The 15,775-nt window shown below is 40.4% G+C and overlaps 1 protein-coding gene across 4 annotated transcripts in view; it reads left to right on the forward strand.

The window, feature by feature from the left end:
* Window positions 1–15,775, forward strand: part of MST1 (macrophage stimulating 1) — a 355,392-nt gene that overhangs the window by 26,610 nt on the left and 313,007 nt on the right. For all 4 annotated transcript variants that reach the window (XM_069206862.1, XM_069206864.1, XM_069206865.1 and 1 more), the window contains one exon: window positions 9,086–9,233. In XM_069206862.1, coding sequence (XP_069062963.1) covers window positions 9,179–9,233 — 55 coding nt within the window. In that variant the 5' untranslated portion in view covers window positions 9,086–9,178. The remainder of the gene's footprint in view (window positions 1–9,085; window positions 9,234–15,775) is intronic.

A 15,775-nucleotide genomic window follows, 5' to 3' on the forward strand; every position in this document is an offset into this window, starting at 1 on the left:
TGCAAACCTTTTTGTGATGTGGCCAACTGCATCTACTGAACAACAGGAGTATATTCCAGTTTGTCATAGATGCTTGAAGGGGTGTGGGGTGATGATATATCACCCCCGACATAACAACGCTGGAGTTCAGATGGTGAATGAGCAACAAAGATGCCATTACATTTTATTTTTGTTGTGTTACATTTGTTATGAGCTCAAAGAGAGGGGTCAAATGTCAGGCTGTGTTAAACTGCAAATTGAAAATTGCTACTTATTTTGTTTAACATGGAGACATAATGTTTACTTCTCTTCCTCTGACACCAATGTTAGAGTATTCAAAGTTGGAAGATTTTGTAAAGTGACAATCGTGCTGGGTTCAGGGAGTGTGAATGGAAAGGCTGTATGATGTTGATTTTTTTCTAACAAACAGTATTTAATTACCTGTAAATGAGCATTACAAACATTTCCGAATATATCAGCAATTAGGAAAACACAAATTAAGCTATATATTTTTTTTTTTGTAATTTTGAAGTGTGATGGAAACAGATTTTTATGAGCTCAAAACTAATCAACACACTTTTATTGGTGATCTGCAGATGATAAATACTTGCTGAAACCCCATTTCCACATTATTATTCCCCAATATAGCTGTATCAGTAAACAGATATAAGTGCCAACTCTGTGGCTATTTCAATGGAAATGAGGTGTCTCTAAATGACAGTGCGCTTCCCCACCATGCTTTTATAATATATATGACAGTGTGCTCCAAAATGCATGACACACCTTTACCACTACCCTGCTGAATGGGTGATGCTAATTTGCTATACTTGTTCTTTTTGTGTCGCTTGGAGTTGTCACATTCCCTATGACTGCTGTAACGGAATATTGAAGGTAGCACCCCAGTCTTAATTCTTTCAGAACCACTGAGTTCCATCTTGGAAATTCTTGTTGCCTCAAAGCACATGTTGCTTTATTTATTATTTTTAGTTGTCCAGTACAACTGCCCTTGTATCTTATTGTGCTCAAGTTCCAAACCCGTTTGCTGCCACTAGATCCAGCAGGAACCATATGTAACTTCATTTGAAGAGTCATTAGGAAAAAACATTTAAAAAATGTTTTAAAAGCAAAGGGTGGGGTAGCACCAAAAATCTTACAGCAACAGTGGAGAGACTGTTTTATTTACTTGACCAACTCTTTTGTTATAGTTAGAACAGTCATTCACATGGACCTAGAACTGGTTCAGAGCAAGACAATTGGCTTGAGCCCTAACCATGCTTATGGCATGTTGCCTCGTTATTATGTTTTTTTTATTTTTTTTATTAATTTCAATTTTTAATCACTAGGAACATGTACGTTCCTGTCACTTAAATGCTTGTATTGCACGCAGCACTCACGTTCACGTACATAGGTTCTTAAAAATGTTTATAACATAGCTCCTTATATTAACTATAATTGTCACGTAATTTATCGACTTGACAATTATAAAGGGCAAAATTACCTCTCCAGGTCTGTCGCTTTATTCTTGTGGTGTGATGCATTTCTCTGAGTCCATGCTCGTTTTTTGCAGGTATTTAGACATGGCTCCAATAAGCTTTATGCATGATGCAGAACCTGTCGAATCTGATCCTCATCTTAAATGGAAGCTAGCTGCGTGCATTAAATCTAGTTTCATGTGTTACCAAGCAAATGTAGTGCTTATGGATAAGAGCCATGGTGGTGACTTAAGGAAATTGGAAGGAGATGAGTGATGGCAAATTTTTGGCAAATGAAGATAGTTCTAATTAAAAAGTATTGATTCTTAGGCATGACCAGCTTGGGTTAGTTTGCATGGGGTTGATGATCACCACATTGGGTGCCTCATATCTGTTGGGCGCAGGGACTCAAAACCGAAACAGGCCACCTAATGGGGTGATTCTGAGCAACTACATACTACCCTCTTAGTTTTAGAAGCTCAAAATGCAGATTGGCCACCTCCAAAGTGTCTCTTACATGAGGGTCACACAGTACCTAACAGTGACCAGTGGCTAATATTAATTAATGCATTCCATCTATCTCTTTTTTTTTTTATTTATTTGTTACAGTTGATGCCATAGGTGCAATGGGTATGCCCAAACGTGGGTCCCGAGCTCCCTGTCAAAGGTCTCAAGCTGCACCCTACTGACAAGGCCTAAATTGCCCAAACCAGTCTGGGGTTGCTTGGAGTCCATTCTGGAGGGTGCCATGACTTGCATTTTGGGTGGACTGTTCTCGTGAGGAGCAGGGTCAGTGCTGATTTGCATAAAGCAGGCCTTTGTCTAGCATGATGTGGTGGGTGACAGTGGACTGGAATTTTGCCGCGTAATTAGATTTGCTGCATTTGCCACATAATCCATCATCTGCTGCATAGTCTACAGATTTGATGAAGCAATACTGTTAGAAAATGTACTGCATTATGTTGCCCAATTTGCCTTTACTTGCAGCATAATCTACTCAAACCTGCTGCATAATTTGGCCCTCTCCTGTCACATAATTCCAGTGGCCATGTTTATAGTTCATTTGGGATCCGTGCGGTTGCTGCAGTGAAGTATGGTGTACAACTCTTACAGTAATGTCTGATAGCTTCTGGGTTGCTTTTGCTGTGGGGTGCAAGGCCTTGTGTTGCCCCTTTAACGTAGCAGACACTTTCAGCTTGGATCATGGTGCCGAACGAGTATGCAGAGTCACTACGTTTCCAGCGAGATGAGCCCTACCATTATTATATACATTTAACAAGCCTCTGAAAGAAATTGGGTTACTGGTTGGGGGGAGGAGTCTTGCAATGTCATCGAGCCTGTCGTCAATGAGATGCAAGGGCCTGCACCAACATTGCATCACACTGTGGCGGTTCCAAAAGCAGTGTGGGCTGCAACAATGATAGGAGTCTTTGTGACGGATCCAATCCATGCAGCAGTGGCGATGTCTGTTCTACTTGGTGTTGCCCCTCGCAGCAGAGAAGATGCATCTGTTTGACTGGGTCCCGAGGCTGGCAAAGCTCCCTAAGCCCACTTCCAAGGGTCCAGCACTGTGGTGGCACCACCTTCCAAGGTACACTCACGAATGGCAGAGTCCAGGTGCAGATGCAAGGGTGTTGGAAGCCTGTTTTTATCCCTAAGGCTTCAAATTGGGAGGCCAGCCAACTAGCCCTTGGAGTCAGTCAGGGTTCTGTGATCAAGAGATGCAGATCCAGCACTTCTCACGCTGGTAATGGGGACAGGGTTCAGGTCAGCACAGCAAAACAGGAGTCCAGCAGAGTGTAGTACAGCAAAGTGGCAGTCCTTCAGCCGCACAATGGACTTTCCAGGCAGAGTATCCACAGGTTCAGAAGTATACTGAAGATTTGGTGTCTGATGTCCAGTGTTTATACCCAGTTGTTTCTTTGAACTGGGGGGAAGCTTCTAGAGGTTTACCTTTTGGAGCATCCAGGCAACCCTGCCTTCCGTTTTCTGGCTCAAGACTAACTTCAGGGGCTATGCAGCCCTTTGTGTGGAGGCAGGACATGGCCTATTCATATGCAGGTGGGGCTGTGCCCAATGCCTCCTTCCCATTCTTCAAGTGACTTTCCATCGAGGCACAAGTTATCCTCCTATTGTATGTGGCTGTCTAGAAGGAATACACAAAGCTCAACTGTTAACTACCCCCAGTCGTGTGACAAGAGACTGGCTACAGGCACTAAATGGTTAAGGCAAGAAAATGCAACTTTCTAAAAGTTGCATTTTCAGAATTGCAATTTAAAATTTAAACCTCACCATAAGTTAGGATTTTAAATTGTGATTGCAGAGACACCAAACATGACCTATTTAACTTTTCTCATTTGAAAATGACGCTTATAAAATGTTATAACTCTCCGATGTTATCCTATTAGAGGGATAGGCCTTGCAGTAGTGAAAAACGAATGTAAGCATTTTTCACTACCAGGACATGTATATAAAACCTAAAGGATATGTATGTAAAACCTAAAAGTACATGTCCTGCTTTTTTAAATAAATTGCACCTTGCCTACTCTAGGGGTGAGTCACGTAGTGAAAAGGAAGGTTTGGCCTGACAAAAGGTTTATTTTGCTAGGTCAAAATGACATTGTAAACTGCACACACAGCCTCTGCAAAGGCAGGCCTGAGACCTGTTTAAAGTTCTGCTTATGTGGGTTGCATAGCGAGTGCTGCAGGCCCATCAGTAGCATTTAACTTACAAGTGTTTGGCACATGTAGTACCACTTTACCAGGTACTTATAAGTAAATTAAATATGCATCAGGTGATGAGCCAATATTACTGTGTTAAGAGGTGAAAGCACAGGCACTTAACCACTGGTTAGCAGTGGTAAAGTGTGCAGAGTCCTAATGCCAGCAAAAATTAGGTCAGAAAAATTGAGGTAGAAGGGAAAAGGGTGGGGAAAAGACCACCCTAAGGCTGACTGGTCTAACATGCTCCATATATATTTCTTTACAATTTTATTTATATAGTGTGTCTTCTAGTATTTGTGTTACTATGGGTTGGGGGAAAAAAAGATACAGATGTGTGTTTGGGAAGAAGCATCTGCAAGACCTGATTGGTTTTGTTTGGATTTATTTGTTTTGATGAAGCTTTTTCATATTTATGCTGGTTTCTTCTGGTTGTTTCAGTACTAAACCTGAAATGCAATGTCTGTGGGGAGGAAGCATGTTTCCTGTGATGTATCTTCTGAGCATGAAGTGAGCAGAAGCCGCAGGAATGCTTCTAGACATTCACACTTTCCTGAGACTCCTGATGTTCCTGGTGCATTACTGCTATTGAAATCCATGAATTAATTCAGGAGTTGGTCTTCAACGTTTTGACTACTTGAAAGGGCTACAGAGAAATACAAGAATCACAAGAACCATTGGGAGTGGGATGGAAGTGACTCATCCTCTTTTCCAGCAAACGACCAATTGCCCATTACCTCTTCCTCAAAAAAATATGTGAGAAGAGAGGTGATTCTGTATTGCATTTGAGAGAACTTGGGTTTACCTGAAATACTTTCAGAACATGGGGCCAGATGTACAAAGGTTTTTTTTCTTGTTGCAAACGGCCCGATTCTATGAATTGGGCCGTTTGCAACTAGAAAAAAGCATTTTGGTATGTACAAATCCTATTTTACGATTCAGTAATGTATTTACTGAATCGCAAAATAGCTACTAGCAAACCTACGTGGAAGGGGTGTGTCGAGCGTGTCTCTTACAAATAGCAAGTCACACTGGTATGTAAGATTGTTTTGTGATCGCGAATGTGGTCGCAAAACAACCGCAGTTACCATCAACTTGAGGTTTGGTGGTAACCCATTTGCAAATGGGAATGGGTCCCAAAGGGACTGGTGGTGCCAACATTTTTTTGAAAATTTGAAAAGGAAAGTGTTTTTTTAATATATTTTTTTAATTTTATTTTTTGGCAATGCATCCAGTTTTCCTCTTAAAGCAGTTTTGTTTTTATTTATAAAGCAGCCACAGACATGGGGGCAGCAGACCACCAGCAGGCCACCATCCCTGTGAGTGCAGCCATTCTCAATGGGGTCGCAAATTGCGACCTAGCTCAATAATATTACTGAGGTAGGTCATTTGCGATCCTATTGGAAATGGCAAACAGTGTGCGCGACACTGTTGTACATTTTATTTGCGATTCCCAGATGGATTGCGAGTTGCATAAATAAATGTCATACCTCTGGCCCATGATTCTCAAAAGGTGTATGCCTCTCAGGCGGCATAGGAATAGTTTGCCACACTCCATTAAAATTGACTATATTCCAGTTACTCTCATTGGGAGAACATTTGTGAATCCATAAGACTTTCAGATCCATTAGACCATTGAATGGAGCCTGATGTCTGGGCCGGTGCAGCAAATACCACTCAGTCCATTATAAAGTATTTCAAGACTTTTGTGGCTGCTATGCAAGAAGGTGAAGACTACTTTGAGCTACTAGCCCTGTGTATTGAAACAGCAAGCATGTTTCCTTTCAGCTATCACTTGTGACATGATTTGAACCTCGGTTGTCTTTGGTTTAGCCAGCTGTCTCTGATAAATGAGGGACTGGAAGGCAGACGCAGCAGAAAAGTCAGCACTTCTGAAGAGTACATTTGTGGGGATGAAACTGTTTGGTGAGCAGTTAAATAAGATGGTTACTAAAGCTTTTGAGGATAAGAAGCACCTTCTTCCTTACAAAGTCAATGGTTATTCTCGCTCGGGCTATTAGGGATTATGGCAAGAAAATTATTGTTCCTAAAGATCTTCTTGAAGAAACATGTTTTTAGCTTAACAAAGGCTAAACAAGTCTGTCATCCTCCTGGTTGTCAGAAAAGAGGCAAAGGTCCTGACATTCTAACATCAGGAGAAAACAAGCAACTGGTAAGGGGTTCTATCTGAGAATTCCCACCAGTCTTAGAGCTGGACATATCAGATTAGTGGGTTGTGAATTTTGTTTTTCCATGATATGCAATAGACTTTGTCTATTTACTTGAGGTTCGGTTGCCATCTGTACCATTTGACTGAAAGTATCAACACAATGAACATCGTTGAAAGGCACTTTTGCATTTTTAAGAAAATAAGCAATTATCCCAGTACCTGCAAGAGACGAAAGCGGAGTACATTCCATCTTATTTTTGGTAGAAAAAGATCCAGATGGTTATGGTCCAGTTCTAGGCTTGATAAAGTTCAAATTGTGAGTCCGGGCACTTAACTTAAAAATGGACTATTTACAAAAGGGATTCCCAGGGTTCTTCCAGGCATGTTTCTGGTGACAGTACTGTAGATCTTCAAGATTCCTCTGAGAACAATATGATTCTTCAGGTGTCTAAAAGGAATCTCGGATTTGCAATAGAAAAGGACCATTTTCAGTTTTCCGTTTTACTGTTTGGGCTTAAGTTGGCACCAAGGCTATTCACTAAAGTGATGGTTTCCTTGGAGGATCTGATGCTCATGGAAGACATCAGATAGCTTTTATTCCTGGACAACTGTTTGATCCAACCTGATTCAAAATCCCACAGCCATTTGAGACCAGAACTTTGCTCTGGAAGTTCTACCATGGATTTGTAACCAATATGGAGAACGCACATCTAGAACCTTCTAAAGATGTAGAGTTCAAAGGAGCTCAGTTTTGCACAGATACAGAATGCGATTCTCCTGGAGAAGAGAACATAGAAAATTGAAATACATTTTGTCCATGACGAGTCATGCCTCACTAACTAGGTGGACATAGGAGTTTTTAGCAATTTGACAGGCACTGATATGTTTGCTTCTTCTCGGATAGTGACATTTGGTTAAAGGACAGACAGCATGACAATCACGCCATACAATGGGGGTTCTTATTTTATGTCACTGAACAAGATTGCAGCAGCAATTTTTTTGAGCAGCAAAATACATTCTTGATTGCCATTTTAGCTATTCATATTCATGGAATACAAAATGTATTAGTGAACCATCTAAGCAGAGACTTTCTACCTTCCTGCTACTTCCATCATGGTCCTTATATTTTATGGCACTGTCAGAAGTGGGTCACTCCAGTCATGCATCTTTTTGTGAGCAAAAAGGATGCACTTGAAGTGTGAGGGAGAAAAGATCTTGCAGCTTAAATGATTTTTCCTCTCCCTGCCCCTATGCCTTCTGTTTCTATTTTTCCCCAATCCCTCTGACTTCGAGATTCTTTTGGAGGAAAGACTTCATTAGGCATCATAGCTTCAGCATGGCCCCACTGCTATTGGTACAGCCTGTTCTCACAATGTGCCTTACAGAGCACTTCAGCTCCACCTCAAACTCTCTGCTTGGTGGACCCTCACATTCTCCATTTACCTGAGACCATTAAAACACAGATGATTTGGTGTAGTACTTATATTGTGCAGGTGGTGGGCACCAGTACTCATTTATGGAGAGTGGTAGTTTTTCCTCCAGCATCAGACATTGATTGACAGCGAAAGAGAACCTCGGAGGAGAAGAACATTTTAAAACCGTGACTAAAGGGCAAAAGCAAAGAAAAACGTTCAAGACGAAGTTAGAGACAAGGGGCCAGATGTACATAGCACTGGTCACAATTTGCAAGCAGTGTGCTATTTTGCGAACCAACCTAAGTAGTAAAAGGTTGAATTGCAAAATACTGATGGCTAGTGCTAAAGGATTCTATCTACCGCATGAATTTTAATGAGGTAGGTTGCAAATTGCGACACCGTAGGAATCGCAGCCATCATCGGGATGGTGGCCTGCTGTGATCAGTGAACTACGGTGCCTGTGACGCGTTTTTTTTTTGTTTTTTTTTTAAATCGTAAAAAATAAAGTTGCCAATTTTCTTTAAAGAGTATTGGAACCACTGCCTACTCTTAATTTTTTTTTTTTTTTTTTTTTTTTTTTAAACATTTACAAAGGAGGAGGTGTGTGTACCTTGGAACTACTTTCCCATTTCTGAATGCCTTACCACTACCACTTGCCCATTCTGTATTGGATGGTGCAAGACCTTGTAATACACCAACTCCTTCATTCAGCAGCGCTGGCGGCTAACATCTAAGAACATATTTGACCCTTCCCCCCCATATCAATGTTTTATTTATTACAAAAGAAGCACTGATTTATAAGCTTTGTCTGAAGGCTACTATCTGCACGACATGAAGTGAGGGAATTTAGAAAACCTGGACAGTTGGCACGCGGCCTCTGTGAAGAAAGGGGTCTTATTAATACCTTGTTTATGTATACCGTATTAATTTTTATGTTGACAGTCTTACTTGGTTATTAACAGAGGCCGCTAGTAAACACTGGACATGACTAGAGCATGGGTGTGTTTTACCGGAACGACTACGTTCTACATTCGGTGATGTCGGTATGCCATTCTGTCTGTTTCTGGCACAAACTGACGCCGCTGAGTGAATATCTACAGGAAATATTCTATTTTTGTTCAAAAATCCCGTCAACGCTCTCCTTTCATGCCCCCCCTCCCCCCCCCACATTAAAAAAAAAAAAAATTGTCCATAAGACCATAGCTTAAAGTTGCAACATACTGCAAATGTTAATGTGTCACCCGAAAGTAAATATTTAGAGACCCTGGTGGGTGTAAGAACGCGCTGGTTTATTAAGCAGCTTTTCTGATCAAGCCCTATCTCCACAGCTGACGGCAGAAGCGGAAGAAAAGTCCAGAATTAAGCTCGTCTCTGTCGCCTTCCAAGCCGATTAAACGTTTGCGGAGTTTCCTGTGCGAAGAATGCAGCCCACCCTTGCCCTTCTGGTGCTCATGCTTGCGGCTGTTCTCGCTCAAGGTAAGCTCTGGTCATTTGCTTCCAGTTTAAAAACGGGAGCCATCTCTCTCATTATCTGCTCTCGTCCCACCTTTCTTATAAAGTCTTTTTCCTGATGTCGTTTATTCCTTAATGGATTTTTGTATCACTTGTAATATCAGTATGTTTTTTTGTTTACCTTGGGCAATACTTCCTCTGTCGTACGTCTCCATGACTCCATGTCATCAGAGAAAACTGTTCTAACCTGAAGCACACTCAGTACATATGGGAGATGTAGTCCTGTCTCACCTGCGTTGTTTCACGTGTAAATAAACCTTGTATTAAACTGATTTGTGGAAGATAAATTGTTCTTGGTGCGCTGGTGCCATTTGGTAACCCTAAATGCACATTCCTACGTACATGTATACTACACGTTAGGCCTGCCGGGCCTAATTGATCAGCCATTTTCCTTTCATGACGCAACACTATATACTACGTGCATTTTATTTGCTGAACTGCGTATCACTCATAAGCCATTTTTGAATTCTATTACTCCAAAATCATGCGGACGCTGGGAATACTTATATATTTTTTTTAGTTATTTATTTGTAGTATTGGTATAAAATGTGTCACTTTTTTAGTTTAAACCCCAGCACTTTGCTTGTGGCAATCAAAGAATGGGAACGATTTTTTTTTAATGAGGAGAGCAGACCACCCATCAACACTGCTCCAGTTTAGGAAAGAGTTTAAAATGCACTTCTTAAATGAATACTACATCACCTATCACAAAGCATTAACCCATATTGACATGGAATGATGAACCCTATTATTACGATTCCCCGTACATACATGCTTTAAAGTCGATCACAAGCATGGGGGATCCACGGCCACTTTGGCTCCCACAGTCACTGCAGTGTCACATTTCTAGACTAGGTATTTGCTATAGGATATCTGCTGTGAGTTTAATCAATACTTGTCTCCCTCATATAGGTTACGATGTAATGAGGTGGAATTGTGAGCTGTTTAAATGTCTGAGAAGTCTCCCCCCTACAGGATACAATGTCATGAAATGTTCGTGCCTTTTTTTTCTCTCTGTTTTAAATACTTCTGCTTTACGTATTTGAAAATAATGCATAAATTACACAAAAAATTAAACATTAACTGTCCAAAAACTATCCACCTCTCCTATCACTCATAGATGCTTCTATGCTTGTCTTTAACCCTGAATGGCGCTCAGTTGCCTTTTGGCTATAGAAATACCCGGGGTCGGACTGGGACAGGAAATACGCCTCACCACCAAATAAAAAGGTCCTCAATAGTGAATTAAAAGGCTAAAGAGTGGCCCATGTTTGATAATTGTGTCAAGTTTAACCTGTAAAGATGCACTGTATGTGTTTCCCAAGGTACGGAAGTGTCCCTGGAATTGAGCTTGCTGCAGACATTGTTTTTTTAATATTAAGGAAATTAACAGTACATTCCAGCCCAGCAGACCGTAAAACAGGACCACAAACTGCAAAAGACAGGCCCACACATCGACCTGTCAAACCAGCCCGTAGGGCACTGCCTGATTGCCCTGTAGGCCACTCCGACCCTGGAAATCCCACATAGATACAAGTTTACATTCAAAAGGGCTAATTACTTTATGGCCCTCAAAGGGTAGTCATGGGTAGTGGTAAGTCACTGGCCCTGTCTTACTTTCTGTTGCCCCTAGTACTATCCTAGCTTTCTGGGGTATTCTGGATCACAAATGCAGAAGTGCACAGTTCTCTATTAGTCTCGTGTACTTTTCATAGCCTTCACTCTTTGCCAGTCCATAGTGTCACTGCAGCAGGCATTGAAAAGGTCTAAGGGTGGAACAAGGAGTCAACCATGTGATTTCATTGATGGTCAAAGGGGAGTTTGATATCACTCCAATACTTTTAGCTTTGTAATGAATTTGCATCCATTAATTGTTGTGGTTTTCATTGAGGCGCCAGATGGAATCCTCCTCTGAATGTAGAATGCCTTTTTGTATTTTGAATTCTTTATTTTTTATTTTTTCCATCATGGAAAGGCAGTTTTCATTGTGCAGTACTTAGGAGTGTTGCACTTGGTGTGCTTAAATATGTGGCCACAGTTCAGTGCTTCAGCCAGCAAAGCTGCAGGTTCTGAGAAATTGAAGGGATAGTTCTGCTATCGGTATTTAACAGCTTAGGAAGATGTTTCACTTGAGACAGGTGTGTTGTCATCTAAGAGACCTGTGAATAACAATGTCATCTAAGGTCTCGATCAGGGAAGTTACTTGCGTCTGACATTGCTTGCTTGTTCTGCATGTCTGGTATCAGCGTGTGTAACCTTTGTGGGTTGGCTGCTGCTGGAGAGAGCACACTGAAAGCATAAGATTATGCTATTTAAGAGCAAAATCTGTTGAACGAAAGCAGGATATGGCCTGTGATATTGTATAACTAGGGTTGGATCTGTTGATGAAGATATAAGCCTATGTGAGGTGTGTTACCCAATGAAAAGTACTGTATATGCTATTGACTTCGGGACAGCAAGCAGTAGCTAGTTTGTATGAATTTGTCTTGTGTTAGTATGTGTGTACTGGGTAATGTATTTCCCATTTATATATATGTATGTGCTGTGATTGATAACTGCTCCCTCCAGATAACTACACTGAATGATTGTTCTCTGTTTATTTTAATGGCGTTAACAAGTTTGACATATGACACATAACTCTGCTGTAAGGTCGGTCTGTTTAGAGAATGGCCTGCTTTCTGCTTTTTTCCTCAAAATAGGTGCCACATAATGTGTGCTAATCTAGAAATAATGACTAACCCTGTTAAGTTGAGCATGGTCAGGTTGGCTGAGTGGCAAATGGATAAGGCAAGCTGTGCAACACATTCTTTTTCTACTTTGTGCATGTTCAGGTCAGCTTGTTCTGGTCCCACATAGCCCAAAGGCTACTGCAGCCAACTCATCGTCCTACAAAGAGTGACCAAGTGCGGACCGCTGGGGGACACTGGGCATGAAGTGTGCCTTGCATCTTCACCCTTCCCATTTGACCTCATGCCCTAAGTGAGGCATTTTGCGAGGCATAGTTGAAGTTTCGGAACAGCATCAATAAGCCTCTAGAGCAGTTGTCTTAACACTTTTTAATGCCGTGCACCCCTCTGGAAAAAAGGATTGTGCACCCCTGCACATTTTTCACAATTATTCTGTTAAATTGGCAATGTTTAAATATGTGTAAACTTATTTAAACATTGCAGTTAAGTTCTGTTACTCTTTTAAAAGTGCAATCAAATACATGATGCCAAGGTACTGTTCTGATCAGGCAGGCATTACTGACTTGTAAAAGTATTCACAGTGTAATTATTAGAAATGGGGTGGGGTTTTGAAGAGTATTTGGAGTCCCTTGCCTTTTGACACATACCTTAGCTATAAAGGACAAAACATGTCAGCTATGGTCCATTACAGAATCTTTTACTGCTGCCCATTTTTCAGCTTAAAACAAAGGCCTGTTATCAACATAATGCTTTTTTTTGGGCTGCACATGGCACCCTGCTGGGATCACTTAAGGCCCCACTTGGGGGGCCCGCCCCCCAATTTGAAGACCTCCGCTCTAGAGGGCGGGGTGAAGGGTTACTTCTCCCATGAGCAACGTTTGGCAGTGGCTGAAATGTGTACCTCCAGAGTCCTGCAAAGGTAATAGCAAGCTTACCGCCTCAATAAGGTTGACCACGTCCCCTTTTACAAAATGAAAGGTGTAGGTGAGGCATGCCAAGATTAAAAGCATAAGCCTTTATTTAGAGTTTTGAAGAACTGTGACCAGTTTTTAACTGCGGCATTCTCGGGTATGCAGGCAGCAACAATGTCAAGAAGTCTACTGATTTAGGTAGCAGACTACTAAAATTAACATCCGTACAACACGTACCACTCAAACCCTCAAATGTAGTGATTTTATCTTTTGCTGTTAAAGTAATTCTACCAAATGACTCTAGTCCACAGAATCACATGTTGCAAACTTTATTTGATATAGCGCATCTTAAAAAATACAACTATTGTTTTAATTTAATATATATTTAGTTAACAAACGGTTACATTTTATGATCGACTAAGGATTGCGAATTTCCAGTTGCTGTAAACACTTTTTTTTTTTTTTTTTTTTTTATGTGTCCTTAGCGGAGGCTATGCAATCACAACAGTAATTGTTTTCTTAATGTTATTTGATGCGATTAGTGAGGGCAGGTCCAATTAAACTATTATGACACCGTGGAGTAGATGATCTTGGATTTAAAATACTCTGGAAATTCTTAATAAACAATTTTGCAAGTTTAAATATGGTCTGCTTAAAGGCCAGTGTACCTATAAAATCCAGGGAACCTGGTTGTCTGTTGCATCTGCTGTAGTTGCTCAAATGCCCCCTACCAAATTGCTGCTAAACAATTAATTGACACAGAGACCACATCCCTTTAACTCGATAGAGATGTGCGTTCCAGCTCAGTTTCTTGTCTAATTGTACTCCTACCTAAGTGTAATGCCCAATGTGCTCATTTTTTTTGTTTTCCAGTACCTAGCAAAATTGCGCAGTAGCGAATCTTAAGTACATCTATTTTTCTGTGGTTTATCTTTAAGTTGTTAAGGTGATTTCAGCCTTATAGTCAATTTAACAGTTGTACACAATTTTGTATGGATGGTAGAATTACTGAACAATGTTAAGTGTGCGACATGTTTTTCCAAATTTGCTGTCATTCAGTGTGTCTCGTAAGTCATCAATCTAAAGTGAAAACAGAAGATGTGCAGACACACATCCCTGCTTTAAACTGTTGCTTGTTGGTATTGTCTATGTCCATCCATTCCCATCTGACAATGTCATTTGAACCCTGGAGCCTATATGTAGTTTCACAAATTGGTGAAGGAGAGGATGGTCGATTTTTCCATTATTGTATTTTGAACGTTTCATATTCCTATGTATAATGAAAAGCAGAAGGATAGTCTTTTACAATTGGACAAATTCTTGTATTATAATGGTAGCGCCTTATTTGCCAAGACTGATAACACCAATATATTGCTAATGGTTGAACAGTTGCATCTGAAACCATTTTTATGACATTTTAAAATATTGTTCTCCAAGGCCCCCTTCGGAAAAAAAGTAAAAGATGTTTTGCAATTATCTTTCCATCAGCATGGAGTAGTGCGATTAAGCAATAGCTGTTAGGGTCCGATCTTGGTCCTCATTTGTTGTATTGTTTGAAGAAATTATCCTTTCTAAGAAAGGAAAATTTGCCTTCTAAAAAAAATGTGTTAAACAAAGATCCCAGCTTTTGGCTCTAGTTATTTACATACAGTTGTATTGCTTCCTTGGGGATTCCATTTGGCCCTGGGAGATGAGATGGCCACCAACCTTTTATACATTTAGCAGTGTCCTCTTGAATTATTTTATATGGATCCGAGTGCCAACCCTATTCAGATGCAATTAAAGGAATATTTATATCTCCATACGTTTCATATATACAGTATTTCCTATTTCCTGCATGTTATGTTGAAATTGTCATTCTTGTGGGTAAAGCTGCCATAACTCAATTGCCTATGTCTTCAGAGTTCTTCAAGTTAATTCCTTCCTGCAGCTCAATCCAAGGTTCTTATTTTTTCATTTTATTTCTAAAGATGTTCTTTTTGCATTTGTTTTAGTTGTCTGATTTCTAGATTTCTGGAGGTTGTTGGTGGACCTTGTTTTCTACACCATAAGGTTTTTTTTTCGGGTTACTGTTGATGCAAAAAACTGAAATGTTTTTATAGGGTCTTCCACTTGCTAATCCAGACTGGATGCTTTTTTGGGCTTTTTGTTAAAATATTTGTTGGCTCTGAAACCCCTTTCCCAAAGTGTGTGTTTTATTTTTATATTTTTATTTTTTTATTATCAGAGTGTTAAAATGCCTCTTGGTTACAATGTTGACATCTATGAAAAATGTATTCCCAGAATTAAAACACATTTGCCTACGTTAAGGTTATTTGCTGTGATCAATTGTCACCTTTTTTTAACTCGACACAAGTTAAAAGTGCACATATTTTGGACATTTCTGTAGTGTGACTAAATGTATAGTACAAGATAGTTTTGATGGGTGTTGGACTTGGCAATCTCTGCAGGGTCCATACCCACCCTAAACTTTTTACCTACACCCTTCTTGTTTTCGGAATTTTGTTTTGTTGGCATTAAGACTATATGCATGTTACCACTGCTAACCAGTGCTAAAGAGCTTGTGCTCACTCCTTAAAACATGGTAAAATTGCCCTACTCATGAGTGGCTGACTTAATTTACTTACAAATCCCTAGTAAAGTGGTACACCATGTAAATTAAATGCTATCAGTGGGCCTGCAGCATTTGCCACCCACTTAGGTAGCCCTTTAAAATATGTCTCAGGCATGCCATTGCATCCCATGTGTAGTTTTAAATGGCCATTTGGAACTGGCAAAATAATCCCTTTGCCAGGTCTAAAACTCCCTTTTTACTACATATGTCACCCCTAAGGTAGGCCCTAAACATTCCATAGGGCATGGCGCCGTGTTTTTAAAAGGTTGACATGCACTTTTAAGTTATACATGT

Source organism: Pleurodeles waltl, chromosome 9, assembly GCF_031143425.1.
Source record: "Pleurodeles waltl isolate 20211129_DDA chromosome 9, aPleWal1.hap1.20221129, whole genome shotgun sequence".
Classification (NCBI taxonomy): Eukaryota; Metazoa; Chordata; class Amphibia; order Caudata; family Salamandridae; genus Pleurodeles; species Pleurodeles waltl.